At 36.9% G+C, this 20,403-nt stretch overlaps 1 protein-coding gene and 1 pseudogene across 4 annotated transcripts in view; both read right to left on the bottom strand.

Moving 5' to 3' along the window:
* RARS2 (arginyl-tRNA synthetase 2, mitochondrial) overlaps positions 1–20,403 on the bottom strand; it is an 87,950-nt gene that overhangs the window by 18,667 nt on the left and 48,880 nt on the right. For all 4 annotated transcript variants that reach the window (XR_011650094.1, XM_004454497.4, XM_058307133.2 and 1 more), the window contains 7 exons: positions 19,896–19,979; positions 17,080–17,156; positions 8,933–9,091; positions 7,846–7,952; positions 6,175–6,270; positions 2,703–2,763; positions 1,398–1,474 (listed from right to left, as the gene is read on the bottom strand). Coding sequence is in view for 3 of the 4 variants with exons in the window: in XM_004454497.4 (XP_004454554.2) it covers positions 1,398–1,474; positions 2,703–2,763; positions 6,175–6,270; positions 7,846–7,952; positions 8,933–9,091; positions 17,080–17,156; positions 19,896–19,979 (661 nt within the window). In the remaining variant the exon portion in view is untranslated. The remainder of the gene's footprint in view (positions 1–1,397; positions 1,475–2,702; positions 2,764–6,174; positions 6,271–7,845; positions 7,953–8,932; positions 9,092–17,079; positions 17,157–19,895; positions 19,980–20,403) is intronic.
* LOC139439999 (NADH dehydrogenase [ubiquinone] 1 beta subcomplex subunit 11, mitochondrial pseudogene) lies at positions 11,519–12,240 on the bottom strand (annotated as a pseudogene).

Raw genomic sequence — 20,403 nt, forward strand, 5'->3', positions numbered from 1 at the left:
GTTATAAATATAATAAGGATTTTATTATTTTAAAAAACCATCAAAAATTGTCACTGAGAAGGCACAGTCTTCATGAACTATGTTGAATGGACAGGATGAAAATGCTCCTGGAGCATAGCAACCAGGCTGGACAACAATAGGCTCCAGGACAGTTTATCAAATATATAATAAAATCCTTCTAGAGAGAAGTTTCAACTCTCTCAGAGGAGTTTTAAAAAATTAATAAATTGAAATACAATGTGATTTTTCCATATGCCACAAAAGATGTTAAACACACAGTTTCATTTTATAAAGATAATAACTAGCAAGTGATTAAATATCAGTTGCCTTTAAGAATAGGAGATGGTAATTAAGAATTTTGAAAATCAAGCCACTGAGAGCAAATATCTATTAAAAATATATAATGTTTAAATTGTACAGTTTCTATTTGGGTTGATCATAAAGTTTTGGTATCAGATGGTGGTGATGGTAGCAAAATCTGTGAACAGAATGATATATCTGAATGTGGTTAAAAGGGAAATTCTAAGTTCTATATATGTTACTAGAGTAAAATTTTTTTTAAAAATGGCTGTATAATAGTGAACCCTACTGTAAATGATGTACTAAAGTTAGTACAATTATAAAAATGTTCTTCATGGTTGTAAGAAATGTACCCCATACCCTATTAATGCAAGATGTTAATAATAGAGTGGTGGAGTCAGACTTGGCCCAGTGGTTAGGGCGTCTGTCTACCACACGGGACGTCCGTGGTTCAAACCCCGGGCCTCCTTGACCCATGTGGAGCTGGCCCACGTGCAGTGCTGATGCTCGCAAGGAGTGCCCTGCCACGCAGGGGTGTCCCCCACATAGGGGAGCCCCATGCGTAAGGAGTGCACCCGTAAGGAGAGCCGCCCAGCGTGAAAGAATGTGCAGCCTGCCCAGGAATGGTGCCGTACACACGGAGAGCTGACACAAGATGATGCAACCAAAAGAAACACAGATTCCCGTGCCGCTGACAACAACAGAAGCGGACAAAGAAGAAAGACGCAGCAAACAGACACAGAGAACAGACAACTGGGGTGAGGGGGGGAGGGGAGAGAAATAAATAAATAAATCTTTAAAAAAATAATAATAATAGAGTGGTATATGGGGACTCTATTTTATGCATGATTTTTCTGTAAACCTACATCTCTAATAATAACAAAAAAATACATTTAATATTTACAAGATAGAAATTAATATAATCAGGACAATTAGTGCAAAAATCAAATCTGCTTTTCCACATTAAAATCTTTTAAAAAAAAAGGACTGTGGCCTGAATTGAAATCTTTAACAACTAGGTAGATTTTTGGACTTGGGCTGACCTAACAAAGCTTTAATGTCCTTGACTAAGCAATTAGGAACCATGCAGACATTACCTTTCTGCCCAGTCATATCCCATGATCTTCAGCACTTGAAACACTTGCTGAAAATGATTTTTTTGCCCTTTATCTGTCTTGGGAAGAAAACATATTTAGAAAAAGGAACAGTGATAAATTAATCTACAAAAATAGGTTGAGCATGAATCAAATAACATATTTGAGTTCTGACAGACTAGGTCGTTGTCAATCAATGTTTTAAATAAACACAGAAGAGTATGACAGTAAAAGAAAGTGCTTCCTAAAATACTCTATGAGCTGCAGCATTCCACCAGGTCAGGAGGAAACATGAACTTTAATCTTTTGATTAAACTTCTTCCCTTTCAGCTTTTATGGCCTTTATCTCCAGGAAGACTAAAGCTAAGCCCAAAAAACTGTTTAATGGCCACTTTTTCCTTAGGGGAAAAGGAGGCCGCACATTGGGAGGAAAGAAAGGGGAAAATAACTGGAATATACTCAACAATAGAAGGGTCAACTATTGATACACTCAATTTGGATGGATCTCATTGATTAGGCTGAGTGAAAAAGTCAATCTCACAGAGTTTCACATGTCTACATATATACCATTCTCAAAGTGACAAAATTCTAGTAATGGAGAACAGAGCTGGGGGTAGGGTTACATTAATATGAGGAAGTTTGTTGTGATGGTCCAGTTCTGTATTCTGATTGTGGTATTGATTACACAATTCTACACATACGATAAAATTTCATAACACACCTGCACATACACACACACACATGTAAAAACTGGGAAAATCCAAATAAGGTATGCACTAAGTTACTAGCATTGTACCAATGCTGATTTCCTGGTATTGACAATGTACTATGGGTATGTAAGATTTTATCACTAGAGGAAGCTGGGAAAAGGGTACTATTTTTAAAATTTCTTGTAAGTCTTAAGCTATTTCAAAACTTATTTTTAAAAACTGCATTATGTGACCTACACATATTTACTTTGCATAGTTATTTTCTTGTATTGGGTAAATTTTTACAATGAAACAATGCGAACTTTTTCATTCTTAAAGTTTTTTTTAATAGAAATTGTCACTTTAAATACACTTAAACAATGAGTTCTCTCTGCAGTTTGACAAAGAACAGAAAATTATTTTTCCCAAAGCTCTTCGGCATAGCAGCCAATTACTTTTCTTTTCTTTTCCAAGCAGTACCAGGGATTGAACCCAGGACCTTGTACATGGGAAGCAGGCACTCAACCATGCTACATCTGCTCCCCAGCAGCCAATTTCTATTTTTGCAGTTTTTATGAAGTAGGAATCACAGCTTTTGCTCAGTATTTTGATTACTTACCACATAAATCAATGTATCAAAATTATATGTGTCCATTCGATCTATAGCAGCTGCAAGATCTCTGAAAAATGATCATAAATTAGGAGTTACTAAATGGATTTGGGGGAAATGGACTTGGCCCAATGGATAGGGTGTCTGCCTACCACACGGGAGGTCCGCGGTTCAAACCCCGGGCCTCCTTGACCATGTGGAGCTGGCCCATGCACAGTGCTGATGCGCGCAAGGAGTGCCCTGCCACGCAGGGGTGTCCCCCGCCTAGGGGAGCCCCATGTACACACAGGAGTGTGCCCTGTAAGGAAAAGCCCCCCAGTGTGAAAGAAAGTGCAGCCTGCCCAAGAATGGCGCCGCACACATGGAGAGCTGACACAACAAGATGACCCAACAAAAAGAAACACAGATTCCTGGTGCCGCTGATAAGGATAGAAGTGGTCACAGAAGAGCGCACAGCGAATGGGCACAGAGAGCAGACAACTGGTTGGGGAGGTGGGGGGAAGGGAGAGAAATTAAAAAACAAAAATTAGAAAAAAAACCAGGTTAAAAAAAATGGACTTGGGTAATAACTTGCATTACCTATTTAACAGCAATGGGTATTTTCTAATTAAGAGCTCCTATTATCCCATAGTCTTGGGTATACCACACAGTCTTGGATAATGCCGTACTCTGATACAAAGTAATAGTAACAAAAATAGCCTTGGGAAAAACAATAGCAATTAAAGCTCTGATGAAAGTAATAATAAAACAAAAATAAATGAATAGAAGCTCTGGGAAATGTAGTAATTATAACTTAAATAGCTCTGGGTAAAGTATCTTGTAGGTAAATGTTTCATTTAGTTTTATTTTTTATTTTTTAGGAGGTACCAGGGAATGAACTGGGAACTTGTATACACAGGGCAGGCGCTCATAGGTAAATGTTTTACATTGGTTAAGACTCTCCTGGATAGGGAGCAAATATGGCTCAGTGGTTGAGTACCTGCTTCCCATGTACTAAGTCCTGGGTTCAATCTCCAGTACCTCCTTAAAAAAAAAAAGACTCTCCTGCAAAGAATCACCTATTTGTTACTTCTCTGCAATATATTCATTTAAGGAGCATATGCAAAACACAGGTGATGTGGTAGCTAAACAGGTATCTTTTAGCTATCTATTAATACTATTAAGGACTTTTAAAGTTGGGTCAGCTGTAAGTAATAGCTTTTTTTTGTTTTTAAGGAGGTACGGGGGATTGAACCCAGGACTTTGTATATGGAAAGCAGGTGCTCAACCACTGAGCTACACCCATTACCCATAAGTAGTACCTTTTAAAGTATTTTAAAAGATCATAAAATACTTTGACAAAAATTCCACTTATTTTATCTCTAATTAAATATAAACCACCAGTGTGCATGTAATAAGAAAAAAGGAAAAGTAAATCATTAGTCATAAACCATGAAATTTCAAGTCCAGGATTACAAAAACATTGAAATTGAAAATTAAATTTATTTTGGATTAACAATATTCGACACTGGGAGGACTCAAAAGTTCCTACAGGGAGCGAGTGTAGCTCAGTGGATGAGTGCCTGCTTCTCTTGTATGAGGTCCTGGGTTCAATCCCCAGGGCCTCCTTATTTATAAAAAAAAAAAGTTCCTGTATCTTTTGAAAGGTATTCACCTTGTGACACTGATATTGCAGAGCATGTGTTCTCAATGGAGGTGAAATCGTTCTTAAGGGACCAAAAAAATCGTACTCTTTTCTATATCAAGCACCAATATAGATACAGTAATACATACAACACATGCAACACACAGACACATTTGTGCTACTATACTTTCAAGTGTTTCCTGTGGGTGGAGTTAGGGGAAAAAATTGTCTACAGAGACTCCTGGGAGGAAATATAAGAAAAACAAGGTTGAGAAACACTCAGAGAGTTATCACAAAATTGAAGTCACAAATATACACAACCATTATATTTTTTGGTTTGAACCAAGGACAAAACAAAGAGAAACCTTCTGCTCCAATAAAAGAACAAAACAGAAAAATATAAGAAAAAAAGTTCTAGGTTCAGTTTGTAGAAACTAAATTTGAAAGCTAGAAGAAATGCCAGGTCATTTAGTCCAGGTCTCTCATTTTACAAAGTAGGGTTAAGTAATGGTAACAGTTTCAGACAAAAAGTCATGTCTCCAAACTTGCACTCTGCTCTTAACATTCTCCTACACTTCTCTTCATGTGCTATAACGACTCCTTCAGAACCACATGCACAGAAGTGGTCTATAAGGAGGCCATCAAAAGGGCAGAAATAACTAAGTTAAGACATGGTGAAAAAGCAAACATTTCAACAAATGACAAAAAGACAATCATTTACCAAAGGAAAAAGTATAAGAATTAAGGTAACTACATAGAAAGATCTAAATCAAATTATATTTGAAAAAAAACACCACACAGAACAGGATAGAGTGCCTTTATGACATGGAGTCTCTATTCTGAGTAGACACATTTCTTATAACCTCTGCTTAAGAGTTTCTTTAATCTGCCCAGCAATAATGAGTTGGCACAGAAAAATTTCTACTATATGTATTTTTGTTATCTAGAAAAATAAATATACCTATTAAATATGTAGGTCCTTCGTACTTCCTAACCTAATTTTTAAAGGTTAATGCCTAAATAAATAAATAATAGAAAGAAGAGATGAATTTTAAAAGGGGCAGTAAGAGTTGGCTGGTTGTTTAAAGTTGTTTGCAATAAGTGATAATAGTTAATAGTAACAACAAAATATGACTTTATGTTACAAAAGTAGTTTGAGACATAATATGAAATTCGGGCTTGGAAAACACTTGAGGCCTTTTGCCAGCAGTGCTTGGGTATAGTCATTTTGCTTGTGTTTTTAAATTATCTTACTTTCTCCTTCCTGTTAGTTTTGTCTCAGAAATAAGAATGCGTGATAAATCCAGTTCTTACTGATTAATGGAGACTGCTCTTTTCCACAGGGGTCAGTCATGGTGATAGATGAAAAAATTATAAGTGACATGGCCTACTTCCTTCTCAGCCTGTTTTACCACAACCACAATGAGGTCTGGTACTCAAGTGCATGTAAAACGGCCTCTACAACATAAGGATTCCACTGAGCCAACATGGCCACCATCTAGTATACATTATTGGTATTTCCTGCCAATGTGTAATTGCAAAATACTTATGGTTGGTTATGGAGTACTTCGATTTTATAGTTTGTAGGATGATGTATTCATCTGAGGAAATCCTATGATGTTTAAAAGTTTTTCAACCACTCTTCTGAGGATATTAACTCTTTTCAGGAACTGTAGTTGGCAATAAATAGAAACACAGTAAATATTTTTTTAAATAATAAAGCAAGAGATTTAGGACTTGCAATTAGGATTTGATAACAGTTTTGAGGATGAAATGATTGTCTTAACCTTAACCTTGGAACAAAGAACATGAAGTTAATTACCTATTCTAATGTTTATCCTCACCCAAGATACAAACCTGGTTGCATAAAGAGAAGTCCCATCATTTCGCATTACAGTACAAACTGAGGAGAGGTCACCTTTCCCAGAGAGATCTACTATAGCTGTTCCTTTCCTAGAAATGCAAAAAGGGTTAACTGAAGCACCAAAATAAATTATGACCTTTGAAAGTATAATATCTATAACGGTATCTTTGGTAAACCAGAAGCTAGTTTTATTGCCCAAGTAGCACCAATCTATCTCAATCCTAGCTTTAATCAAAAAAAAAAAAAAAGAGGTGGAGGCGTCTTTGGGACATGGAGCTGCCCTGGATGGTGCTTCAGAGGCAATCACTGGACATTGTAAATCCTCACAGGGCCCACTGGATGGAATGGAGGAGAGTATGGGCCATGATGTGGACCATTGACTATGAGGTACAGAGGTGCCCAAAGATGTACTTACCAAATGCAATGGATGTGTCATGATGATGGGAACGAGTGTTGCTGGGGGGGGGGGGAGAGGTGGGGTGGGGGGGGTGGGGTTGAATGGGACCTCACATATATATTTTTAATGTAATATTATTATAAAGTCAATAAAAAAAAAAACTGAGAAGGAATGTGACTATCAATCTATTAAGAGTGGGTATGATGTAATATTTGGTTATCTAATTTTTTTTTATCTGAAAAGAAATATGATTGTGAATCTATTAAGAGTGGGTATGGTGTAATATTTATTATTCTAACATTTTAAAAATCTGTACCTCTGAGAAGTACAGAGAATGAAACGTGAGAATGAAACTGCAGTTTAGGTGAAAGATAATTATGAAACATCACAGATTCTTCTTCCCATTCAAATTATAACATTCAATACCGAGCTAATTTTTAACATGCCAGAAAGTACCCTTGAGTAGTGAAACCACAAAATTTTGTCACTATTTTTCCTGCCTGATCAAAAATTAAAATCTGTATATAACATCTAAATTCTTTCCTTAAGGACATTACTGAGGATGTTATTATCCATGTTTCACATGTCTTCCTTATAAGGACTACAAGAGAAATTGCTCTTTAGTACCATGAAAAACGGCACTTCTCTTAAGGAACTGGTTTGCTTCATTTTTAGAAATGCCTGGATTCCTACAATTATTGCTAGCTCTCTGTTTGGCTGATAGGAAGCTCAGTACTATATTAGTAACCTACCCTTAACAAGTAAACAGATCCTCAGTGTTTTATATGATACACTAACTTCATCCCTGGCTTCATATTACTTCTCCTGTCCCTTCTTCCTGATTTCCTCATTTTTTTGGCCTCAATAGCCCATAATATTGCACCTATTTTCATAAAGTGCCTTAAATCTTTTTATGGGATTTTTTTTTAAAGTCAGAGTTGAATCAGAAGATGTGAGTCCTATTCCTTTTTCACCTGCAACATTATTGGGGTGTGTGACCTCAGATAGGCATCTTACATTTTCTGTACTTCAGTTTGCTCATTGTAAATAAAGAGCAGATAACATCCTATCCCCAAATCTTACCAGGATTTTGCTGTGGTAGCAAAAGGCAGCACATGTAAAAGGTAAAAGTACTCTGAACAGCAAAAAGCCCTATCAAAAATGCCAAGAAGGTTGCACATCACATTCTATTGTCCTCAATGAAAGAATTTATCAGAGAAGAACAAATAACAAATAACTTTACTAAAGAATAGAAACCTGACCATACATTGTTTTCTGTAGAAGTCCTTTACTGTCTAGCACCTTTAAGACTTCTTGAGATTTTTCACGATAAAATGATTCTCCCGAGTATTCATCAAAGTGTACTCCTAGACGCTAAAAGGGTTCAGAAAAAAATAATAAAAAAAAATAAGGAAAAAAAGGTTAGGTAAATCTATTACCCTAAGGCAAAGAATTGGATCCCATATTCCTTATCTCACACAGATGGAGAAAACAAAACTCAGATCAAGTCACTCTTCTGTACAGACCTTCTAATGGGTTCTGCCACACTGTCAAATCCTCACAGTACTGTGCTGTACAGTATGGTAACACTAGCCACATATGACTACTTAAATTAAAATTAAATGAAATCGAAATCGAAAATTTACTTCCTCAGTTACACTAGTCACACTTCAATTACTCAACAACTGGTGTGGTTAGAGGCTAACATATTAGACAGCATAGATGTAGACTATTTCCCTCATGGCAGCAGGTTCTATTGGACTTCCTGAAGAATGCCTACATTTTACGCCCTACCCCATGTCCTCTCTGGCCATATTGGCCTCTTTACTCAAATTCAATGGCCACCCTCAACCTGCTGCGTTCAGCATACCTGATCTTCCCTTTCCTCCTTCATTTTTTTCTCCCCAGCACCTATCACCATCTAAAGTGTTTGCTCTATTTTTGTGCCAAAATATAAGGACCCTGAAAGCAAGGATTCCTCTGTTTTATTCTCTGTATATATACATACCTCCCCCTGCCACCAAATGCTTATTAAATGAATGAATTTATACCTATCACATATAAGTGTAAGGAAGCAAATGAAAATGAATAAGGAAAAGTAAAGGAATGATAGAGGTCAGAAAAAAAAAAATCAGACTGAAAAGAAGAATTAAAATGCTGCCTGATATTGCTTCAGGATTATTTTAAAGCTCTAACTTTCAGCCCAAAGAACATTTAAATCCCAACTTTCAACATACTGATTCTTAAAATATGATTTTAAAAAGCAGCTACTAGAACTACATTATAGTACATTATAGTTCTAGTCAAGAGTTGTACCACACCACAGAAAAGCAGAGGGGAGAGTCTACAGGTACCTTATAAATCCGAATGTACTCCTCAATACTCAAGTCTCGAAATTTTTGCCATAGTGACAGTGCTTCCGTGTCACCCAGTTCCAATCGCTGGAAGAACTCATGTGCTGATTTTGCTATACTTTTGTCATCTGCTGCTTCTTTATTAACTTGTACATAAACCTAAAAGTACAATAGGAAATTAAATGAAGCGCATTACTAGTCACTGTTACCTTCAATAAAGAGACACATTAAAGCACAATTCTGAGAATTATCAATTAAGGTTTACCCAAATGGCCTCAGCATAGTGTTACTTTTTTTTGGCCACAGACCATTGGTGAAGCCTATGAATTGTTCCTCAAAATGGTTCTAAATACATTAAATATCATAAATTGGATTACAAAGGAAATCAATTACATTGAAAAACACTTATCAAATCCTTAAAAAAACAAAAACTAATCTGTGATTATAGCAAGGGAGGAAAATACTAAATTTCAGATAGAGGTTGGTGAAAATAAAATGTACCTTTTTCTTTCCATCCAAGTTTACAGACATCTAGGTTAAAAATTCCTGGCTTTAGACTAAGCTGGCATTTCTTCTTTTTTCTGAAAATACCAAATTACTATGCCTACAACTACTCTGAAAAAAGGTTGAAGAAAGTAGGATGACTCAATCTGGTAAAGAAAAGGCCAAAGTGTGGTTTTACAATTGTTTTAATAAAAAAAAAAACTTTTTTTAAACTTCTCTGAGAAAGACCAATAAAATAGGTGATCTTAGCAAAAAGTAAGGAAGACCTTTGGATAATTAGCTCAATTACACTCCAACATGAGCTCCTGGGAAGTGTGTAGTACACCCACTTCTGCAGCATTTTCAGGACCATCTGTCTCGCTGGTTTAGATCCACACCCGCACAATGACAGAGGCAGAGTTGGGTGACTCATTAAGGGTCCATGTTCATAATGCAGTTATTAATCATTTTCCAGTCTCCAAAGTGTGATGTTAATAAATGACATTAAAATATCAATATAATAGAACAAGTAAGTGGTATTGAAGTTATGCATTTTACTTCATTATTTTTACTTACAAGTTATAACTCATTTACAGATTGAAACATGAATAACTTTACTATCCTCATATTATTTTCAGATTAATTTAGCATGAAAGTAATAAAAAGCTGGCATATAAACTACTGAAAATAAGAAGCCTCTAAACTCTCACAGTAATATCAAGAAATCCTGGGAACAGCATTTGGGTAGAAGATTATTTTACTGTCGGAGAAGATACTGGGACAACAGTAATACAGCCTATACCCACTAGAGACTAATAATAAAAGGGACAGGGCAGTAAACATCTGTCTCATGGTAAAACTCTCTCACTTTCATAGATGGTTTCTGTTAATTACTGGAATAGCAAGTATGAAATGAATAAATACTGCTAAATAAAGGTTAAAACTACTTAGAATTTTTTCTTTAGAGAGCAGTTGTGCAGAAAAGGGTTAACACAGCAAGCCTAAGACTGCAATCCTTAGAAAGGCCTACTTGCACAGTTGGCCCTTGCCTGGCATCTGGGAGCTTGGATTTTGGCCGTGTTCCCAGTACCCTGATAAGTGTGGCTCATGGAGCCTAAACTGTCTGTGCAAACAATATGGTTTATGTCGAACACCTGCTTTCCTTCTGGGAGTCTTGAATTTTGCTTCGTTCTAGGCATAGAACGCCTATGTGACTAAACTCCAATGAAAACCTTGGGTAATAAGTTTCTAGTGGGCTTTCCTACCAGACAAATCACACGTTATCACTTCTTTGCTGGAGGAATTAAGTTTGTCTTGTGTGACTCCACTGGGAGAGGACTCTTGGATAAAAGTGTTATTAAGGAGGAAAATTCATACCTGAGAAAGTAATGTGACCTAACAAAGGAGTCTTGACTCCAACTTCATTAAAATTAAAATTTCTAAGTGCATAAACATTCCTACGTATGTCTTGAATCAATCTACTCTTGAATTATTTTCTTTACTTAAGCTTGATAAATTGTTCTGAGAATATAAAATCAGGAAAAACATCTCCTGAGAAACAGATAGTACCTCCATGTTTTAAAAAATGAGAACAGGCAAATGTTATTACTCATCAAACTGGTGTCTTAATCTTGCCCTATTTTTTCACATATTACATTTTGCTTCTTTTGCTTTGTTTTTGTTACTGATACAGGGAAGCTCAGGGTAAAATCTGTTATATAATCCTAATACTACATTAGTCCCTGACTTTCTATTTCTCTTTTACTAAATGCTCATCACTGTAATTACCTTAAATCCTTTTAGAAAAAGGCAGGGTAAAAATAACCAAATTCTGTGAGGGTCACTGGAACTTAAAAAAATGTATATTATTTGTGTTACTATATACTATGTTACCTTTTTTAAATGTCAGTGCTAGGGTACAGGGTTAATGTATGCTTTATTGGCATGATAGTTACTTCACATAAAAGGCTGCCCTTTATTTCAGAGGAATTTCTATAATTATCAAAATCTATGTTAATAAGCAACATAGGTGTATTTGACTCTCAAATACCCATGATTTAAACTTAATGCTTGTTAACATTTTGCCATAAAAAATTACAATATAACTGGAGAGGCTTCTCTTTTTTTTTTTTTTTCTTTTTTTCAGATTTTCAGTCCCTTTAATTAGGTGCTCTGAGGAGATGGCAGGATGGCGGGTGGGGGCTGGGGAAGGAGGTGCTTCCTGAGCCCTAACTCAGCAACTAGTCAGTCCTCATCCTCCCGCAGCTGGATTTTGCTGGGGTCATGGATTCCATGATGGGGAGGCCATTAGCTTCTCCATACTTGACAAGCCTCTCAGCTTTCCTGCGGGCCCAGTCCCACATCCTGTAGTCTGGCAGGTAAGCCACGAAGGTGCTGCTGAAGAAGAAGACAATGGAGAAACCAAAGAAAACGGTTTGCATGTTCCAGAGGTCCACGACAGGGTCCTTGTCATAACCATGCCAGTCCGGGTTCTTCTTGTACAGGTCTTCGTCTTCGGAATCCGGGTCCTCCTGCCAGTGCATGGTCGGTTCCTGCGGCCGCTTCCCCGCCACGGCAGACGGAGCGACTACAGCCCTAGACGAGGCGGATTCCCAACGGACGCCGGCAGTGGGGACCCCCTGCGTCGCAGCTGCTGCCAAAAGGCGGCGAGCGCACAAACCCAGCAGCCCGGCCGCCATGGCGGATTGCTCTCGGAAGAGGCTTTTCAATAAAGCTTACACTGAATCACTAGTGTGAATTCTAAACAGCAAATATACCTGTTATTTAACGCATTCAGGGGAATGGAGGAACTATTACAAAACCATTCCCGTTTCATGACAGAAGCAAATAAATTAGAACAATTAAAAATTTCAAATGTTAGCCAACAAAAGTCCTAAGTTCCTGTACAAGATAGCCAGATGTCATGGGAAAAGAAATAACCATAGGTACAGAGAAAAATGAACAGTCACACATATGTAGCAAAATGGAACTGCAGAAGAGAAATGGGTGTTACATGTTTTCGTTACAGAAAAGGAAAATTACCATATAATATCACTTCTAACCTGGCTGAGACACTAAAACTGGGGATACTGATTGTGGTACAATTTGGAGGGAGGTATGAGCCACAAAATCTGATACCAGATAATCTAAGCCAAATTCAAAGCAAATAAGCCAGAGGGTGAAACTGCCAAAACAGAACTACAACTAATGATGTCCCTGGTACAGCAATTTGGAGATGAAAAAAAGGAAAATGCTGTGTAACTATTATAACAAATAGAAATGAATGACTCAAACATTTTTTTCTATTGCCAGTGGGGGGCAGTGCTGTGCAGTGCATGGAGCATTAGGGAGCCAGACTGCTGGAATTCTGGCCCTTGGGCTCTTCTTCAATAAACAGAGTCCAATTCTGACAAACAGTAACGTGTACCTCTTGTAAATAGTTAGCCTTTTTCAGGAGGTATACATTAAGTTTTATATCCCACAACTCAAATAAAAGGTAGAGAAAGGTGCAAAAGAGAACTATGGGAATAAATTCAATTCAACACTTACTTGGCATCAATCATGTGCAAAGCACTATGTAAAGGACTAATGATAAAAGAGAAGACATGGCTCTGGTTCCCAAAGAGCTCATGACAATCCACAATCCAATAAGGAAAAATCCAAGGGTTTGAACAAAGCTTTGACAAACAATTTTTTTTTTGTAACTAAGAAAGGTAAATGCAGATTGTTCTAAAGCAGGGGTTCTTAACCAGCGGTCCACAGACTCCCAAGGGCTCCATGGACAGATTTCAGGGGCTCTGTGAGCTTGAATTGAAAATTCAAAAAAAAAACCACTATTCTTGTGGGGATGTGTTGGTACAGGTGTGATATATTTATTAAATAATACAGAGTACAGTGTGAACTTAGTATGATTTTTATTTTGATGTAGCATGTTCTGAGTGCAGTGGATAACTGCCTGCAAAAAAGGTTGGTAAGGACGATGGAGATGGTTTTATGACGTTGTGGGAAAACTGGAATTTCTAAATGTTTGCTGAAAATAATCATGTGAACAGATGCTGAACTGTGTTAGATTATCAGGTATTAAAAATATGGGAAAGTTGTAAAATGTAATTTGGATAATCCTAAAATTTAATTTAAAGACATGTCGATGGTGAGTGTCATAAAACTATCTGCCACTACATTCTGAAAAGGGATATGTGGTTTTCGCCTGTACTGGTCAGCCAAAGGGATACTGATGCACAGTACTAGAAATCTGTTGGCTTTTATAAAGGATATTTATTTGGGGTAGAAGCTTACAGTTACAAGGCCCTGAAGAGTCCAGCTCAGGGTACCATAAGAGGTACTTTCTCACCAAAGATGGTTGCTAGTCTCTGCGAGGGTTCAGCCTTCCACTATCCCTAACTATTTGCTCATCTATTCTGGTTACCTGGAAAGATGATGGAAATAATCTGTACAATACCTATGCTCTCTCAGACGATGCAGGGCATGCAAAGGCATCTTTCAGTCACTGAAAAACTCAGTTGCTTGTATGACTTACAGATTTTGTTTTTAGGAAAGAATGCCATTTATTAATATCTGTTTAAAGCCCCAAAAAGAAAAATAGGGGAAACAAATTCTCATTTATGGTAAAAGTTGTTTTTTCAAAGTGTTGTACAGTAACAATTATAACTTTAAACTGAATATGGCACCTACAAAAATTAGTATAAAGATCTAATAACCCAGAGGCTGTCATTTTAGACTCTGAATTTTCTTTTTTAGAATGCAGAGGAAGGAAGAGAGCAGGTGAGCACTCTTATGGCTTTGTCATCTATTACTAAGCCAGGTGGGCATAAATGCTACTGTCCAATGAAGTTATTAGGCAAAGGAACACCAATGAAAGCAATGCTATTGTCCCTAGAGTTTTAGGGTAATCAGAAGTAACCCTGCCTCTCGGTCCTTACCTTACTTTGGTCTATATTTCATTCCCAAATCCTGAGAATTCTGGGATGGTGATGCCACTCCCACCTCGAATTGATAGGGAGCCTCGATCTCATATGGCTGATGGATGGGACTCTCTTGCTTGAAGTTGTAGACCCTCTTGATTCCGTGGTATGGTGATTGTTCATCCTCATCTCCTTGTTAGTTGTCCTGGGTGAGTCCAATTAACTGCAGAGTAGGTGTTGCAACTCTGCTAAGGCTCAGGGCCCAGCTGGCACATGGACAGCCCAAAGATTCAAGTCTCTTAAATGTACACCTACCAACTCCAGCATCACTTATTGGTTCAAATAGAAGGGACAGAAGAGGCACATGGAGAGAAGTCACATCTAAGTACAACTCTGTCACACTCAGGAGCACAAACTCCACACTAGGGCCCACTGGCAAGGCACCCAACTCTGGAGCTATCTGCCATGACCGTCAGACCTGGGTGTCTCCAGAGCTCTTAGTAACCCCACTATTTGGGGTAGTATCTACTTTGGCAGTCCATGAGATCCTGCTGAGATGTGTATAACCGTTATCTCTGGGATGACCTCCTGACTCACTTTGAAGTCTCTTAGCCACATAAACTCATTAGCCTTTGCCTTTTCCCCCTTTTATTCAAGGTCTTTTTCCAGTTGCATTGCTCATTGGTATTTGGTGCCTTGGTGCCAGGGAGCTCATCCCCAGGAGTCATGTCCCACTCTGAGGGGAAGGTAATGCATTTATATGTGAGACTGGCTTTGAGACAGGCCACATTTGAGCAACATGGAGGCTCTCATGAGGTAACTCTTAGGCACCCTACAGCAATAGGTTAAGTTGGAATTTCAAGAGCAAAGACTCATAAGCATAACTGTCAATATCAAGGGCCCATAAATGGACCATCCTTCACTAGTAATTGCCCCGCACTTGGGGGACTGTTGCTCTTCCATTAGAGAATGTGGCAGAGCTCCCCAGGATAGGAATTCAATATACTTTTGGTTTTTGTGTGAATCTCCACTTACTGTGACAATGCCCCATGAACATTTGAAAACATTTATGCCCAGGTGAAATTCCTCCCATGTATCCCCCATCACTGACACCCCACACCAATGATCTTCCCCTGTCACAGTTGTAATCCTATTGTGATCCAAAAATTCTTCAAAAATGAAGCCAAGAATATTGCCAAATATAATTAATAGGAAAATGAAATAATGATAGGTTTAAACATAAGAAAGAAAATACATAATAATTTAGAAAAACCAAAACTAAAATAGTAAACTTTTGAGAGGTAGTGGGAGAAGAAAGACTCCTCTACATGTCAGGTGGTACTCTAAATCTTTAAAAATGTTCTCACAATGACACTAGATATCCATTACAAGCATTTGTACTTTCTGTGCCATGGACTGTCTCTGAAAGTCTAGATATGATGAAAGGTTTGCCAAGTTTATGGTAAAAAATACTTCTCATTATTCAAGGATTTTAAAAAATTCCTCAAACTAAGGCGGTGGGGCACACCTTATTTAAAGACAACCAAAAGAATTATTCATTTTTAAACTCTTTCCTGTAAATCAAAACTCAATGAGAAAGAGGGAAAAAAGTCTTCTGGTTAACATTTACAGTACAGTGTTATGTAAATAAAATGTAAGCATTTACAGTACAGTGTTATGTATGGACTCAGGAGGAAATTACAAACCTTTATAGGTCCTTGAGAATGAGTATGTGTTTTTGTTAAATTTAACTACAAAGCCAGGGGCGGGAGAAAAATCATTTAACAAAAAGGAAAATGATGAAGCACTTTCTTTGGCTGGAGAAGTAAAGTGTTTTTTGGCAAGTGCTTTTCCTCACACAAAGGAACAACATCTTTAGTCTGATCCCCTGGAATGTCACCAACATGGCTTCCTCTTGCAAGGACCAGCAATAGCAAAGGTAACAACTAGGACAATGAAAAGGAAACACATCTCTGGAGATTACTTGGACAAGGAGAGTTTTATTAGTGAACTCCAGGAAAGGTCTGAGGATGGTAAAGTACCCAAGGGACAAATGAAGTAGAATGGAAAGTTATTAAAATTGGATAAAAGTGTTGCTACAACGATGAAAGAGGTTGTTGATGTGGGAGGAGTAGGGGGAGGTGGGGTGTGGGGTATATGGGAACCTCTCATATTTTTTAATGTAACAATTTTTGTGATCTATGAATCTTTAAAAAAAAGACAATTAAATTTTTTTAAAAATTGGGTAAAAGCCATGAAAGGGACCTGAAAGACATAAATAATAAAAGTGCACACAAATTCATGGAAAAACACACATACCTCCCCCACTACCGCCAGGAAAAGAACAAAAAGGTATATGCACCTGCTTTGCAAATCTAAATGAATTACAGTTATCACCAGGAAGAAAGCTGCAGGATATATATATATATATATATATAAAATGACAGAATCGTAAATTTCTCTATCAAAATTGTTACTCTATGTGTTTATTCTAAGAAGATTCTAAAACTGTAGAAATACTGCCCCAAATCAACTAAAATAGCAATAAATGAAGACTTGGAAATGAAAATGAAGAGAATTCCCTAGTAAAATAAAAGTAACATTTTCAATCAAGTTTTGGCCCCTTGTTTTAAGGAACAGATTTTTTTAAACCTCTGGGATAACAAATATGTTACTAAGAGGCATAGGATTCTGGGGAAAAAAAGTTCAAGCACTTGCTAATATTGTTCCTTGTCGACTTACTTCAAAGAGATGCTGTAAAGGATTGGATTGGAGTTTTTCTTCATAGCCAAACAGTTGAAAGCCAGTTCCCAGAAGACCTACCACAATAATCAGTAAATGAAAAATTATAAAATGGAACAGTAGAGAATAGGCATAGCACAGAACAGGTATAATTCTATGGAAAGCTCAATTTCTCATAATTATGTATCCTGAGAACTATTGCTAAACACAGGCTATGCATATCGTCTTCCTCTATGCCCATAAATTGATGCAAATCAAATTTAATTTCAGTAGATCAAGGAAATTAACTTCATGGAAACCAACAGACTATGAGCTCATCAAAGGTATGATCTAGAACTAAATTATCTTTGTCCCAAGAGTGTTCAATGCCTCCCTACCACACATTAATAAAATAAGCATTTATTGAGCAGCTACTCTTTGAAAGGACATCATGATGCTAGACATTGGATACTCAAAACTTGTGAAAATAAAATTATCTGAAATGATTTTGAAAACTTTCTTAATGAACCTGGAAGAGTTAAAGTTAGGAATGGTCTTTGCGTTATAATATTAGTACTTAAATAAACAAATGAAGGGAAAAAAATAAGAGATATAACTCAAAACATCCCTGACCACTTCTCCAAATGAGAGGGATCAAACAGCAAAATTCTTATTTTATTTGGCCATATATTTTTCTTTTGTCAATTATATTTTTTCCAGTCTTTGATTATAAATGAGGATGTCAGGGACAGTGTCAAATTAAATTAAAAAAAAATAGTAACTAAAGTTTTCAAACAAGTAATGAAATTTCTTAGTATGGATGGTACATGTTTATGCTCTTAAGATATTTTGATAAACGATGATAATTTCAGTGTAAAAGGATATATGCAACCTGGGGCCAAAAACTATTTCTACAACAATCTATTACCAAGCTTTGGGTGAAAAGGAGCTGTTGCCACTGGGTCTTGCTGTTGTACACTAGTCCATAAAGGCTGAGCAGAAAAGAGGATGCTAATGAACACAGGAATACACAATACTCTAGGGCTTAGACAGGAACGAGAAGGACAACAAATATGTACCAGCTCTATTTGCTTTCAAGCAACAGCGAAAGTGATTATGATTCAGGGCCTTGGGAGCAGAGTGTGGAAAGATGCCCAGAGTGTTCTTAAAAAAGCAGAAATGGTAAAAGTAAAGGCCAGTTCCATTGAACACTCAATCTAATACATTTTCAAAAACTGACTCTGTGTTAGGAACTGTCTGCCAACTTTCAATAGGGGATAGCTGAAACAGCCAAAATGAAAACTCTGCAACAATGATGATTGTAATGGAAGTGTTGACAGACAACTAACCATAGTAGCCTTTAGGAGAAAACTGCTATAATGAAATCCTGCAGCTAAGATGTAATGAATACCATAATCACTATTTGCTACTAATGCCTCAGAAATGTCTCCATCCATCAGACTAACATAAAGTGGATGCCATCTATTAAATCTGGACTGTCAAGCCTGGAGCCTAAATCTCTGACTACCAGCTGTTGCAAACTACAGGTTGATTTGTAAAACGTAGCCATGTTCTCTGATTCCTCCACATTGAACAGTAAGAGTACAGTAACGGGTTCAAGTTCTACCCTACTCACTGTCTGAAAAAGATTATTATTAATTGAAAGGCTGCCATTAATAGGAGAAGGTCATGATAAATATGTCATGAAAAAAATTCCTTCATATGAAATGGCCTTTCTTTGGAAAACTATGACTTCATTTTACTAGATATGGAACATAATATTATCAGAGATTTTTAGAACTGGCTATGCATATTTCACACTTTAGAGAAGCTTTAAAATATTATCTAACCTTTATTTATTTTGGATTAATATTGTCAAATACTTCCAGGACAGATTCATTTGTTATTCTTATATACAAAGCATTGTGGATGCAAAAATAATCAAGTCACAGTCAGTGCCTTCACATATAGGCTAGCAGGGGAGAGAAGCACACAAATAAGAATATGATAAAATAAGGCCTATTTGAACAGAGCTGGGTATCAGAAACATGAGAAGGTGGGCAAGGGTGTGCCTGTGTGTCAGAGAATGCATCACAAAGGTGACACTAGGAGGCAGGATCTTAAAATACACGTGGTTACCAGAAATTTAAAGAACTTGTATTTCCCATGCTACCACTCCATCACTACCTTCATTTTTCTTGCCTCTCCCAACCCTACCGCCCACCTCAATTTCTGCTTTATATGAGTTAGGAATGGTTCTGAATAAATATATGATATTACAGATCATTTGTGGCACTCAACTGTAAAGGTCTCATCTCTCTTCCTGTTTCCTCTTTTCCTTTTGACCCTCGCCCTGGGCAGTTAAAGGGGAAGCTGTGGTATCACACTTTGTTTTTCCTCCAGCCTACTGACCCATGGTATAATGAGGAGCCAAGCAGGGAGGATGGACATCAGTAGATTTAAAAATGGTAGGGCAGTGGTTAGAAGGGTGTAGTTAGCTAAACTTACTTTTTCCCATATACTCACTTCTGCATTTAACTAATATACATAAGCCCCTACTCTTAAATAAGGACTTGGCAGGTCTTACTCTGAATTTGTAAAGTTTCCTTCCCCAAAACTTATTTGTGTGGTGACAGCTACTCTAACAAGTACAAAAAAGATTTTATGCAAAAGGACCATTAGGGAAAAATAATAGGTAGGAGACACCACTTCATCCAATGGGAGTCTTTTTTTATGTTATCCAGCTGATAAAGTGATGTGATAATAATTTTTTTTAAAAAATAGAAGAAATTTAAATCTTACAATGAAATGAAAAATAAAACCTCAAACATACTTACCAAATTGCATGCCCCAATCTCCAAGATAATTTATTCTTGTTACTTGATGTCCTAAAGCTTCTTTGAGATTTGCTATAAAATTTCCTAGTAATCAAGAAAAGATAGAGTTTTTCATTCTTGTTTATCAGCTTTGGCATAAGAACCATGTGATTCTCTTCTATAAAAGCATAACACAAAATTCTTTTAAAAAAATTCACTAACTCAATATTTTTACTAGAACATTCATTATAATGTTTTCATCTATGTTATGGAAAGGGAGTAAGGAATTACATCAGGGGCAGTTATTCCAAAGAATTTCAGCATTTTTCACAAGAACAGAATTTTCATCAGCACTGATGGTAATTGAGAATACAGGTTTGAGTAGTTGCTAATCTAAGTTGATTCCAAAGACAGGAAAAAAAAAAAAACCAAACCAAACCAAACCAATCTCAGTAATTAACAAGAAATATATAATTTGGCTATGCCTTAAAGAATCTGTGCTATACTGCTTTATTCCAAAATAGCTCAT

The sequence above is a fragment of the Dasypus novemcinctus genome, chromosome 11 (genome assembly GCF_030445035.2).
Source record: "Dasypus novemcinctus isolate mDasNov1 chromosome 11, mDasNov1.1.hap2, whole genome shotgun sequence".
Lineage (NCBI taxonomy): Eukaryota > Metazoa > Chordata > Mammalia > Cingulata > Dasypodidae > Dasypus > Dasypus novemcinctus.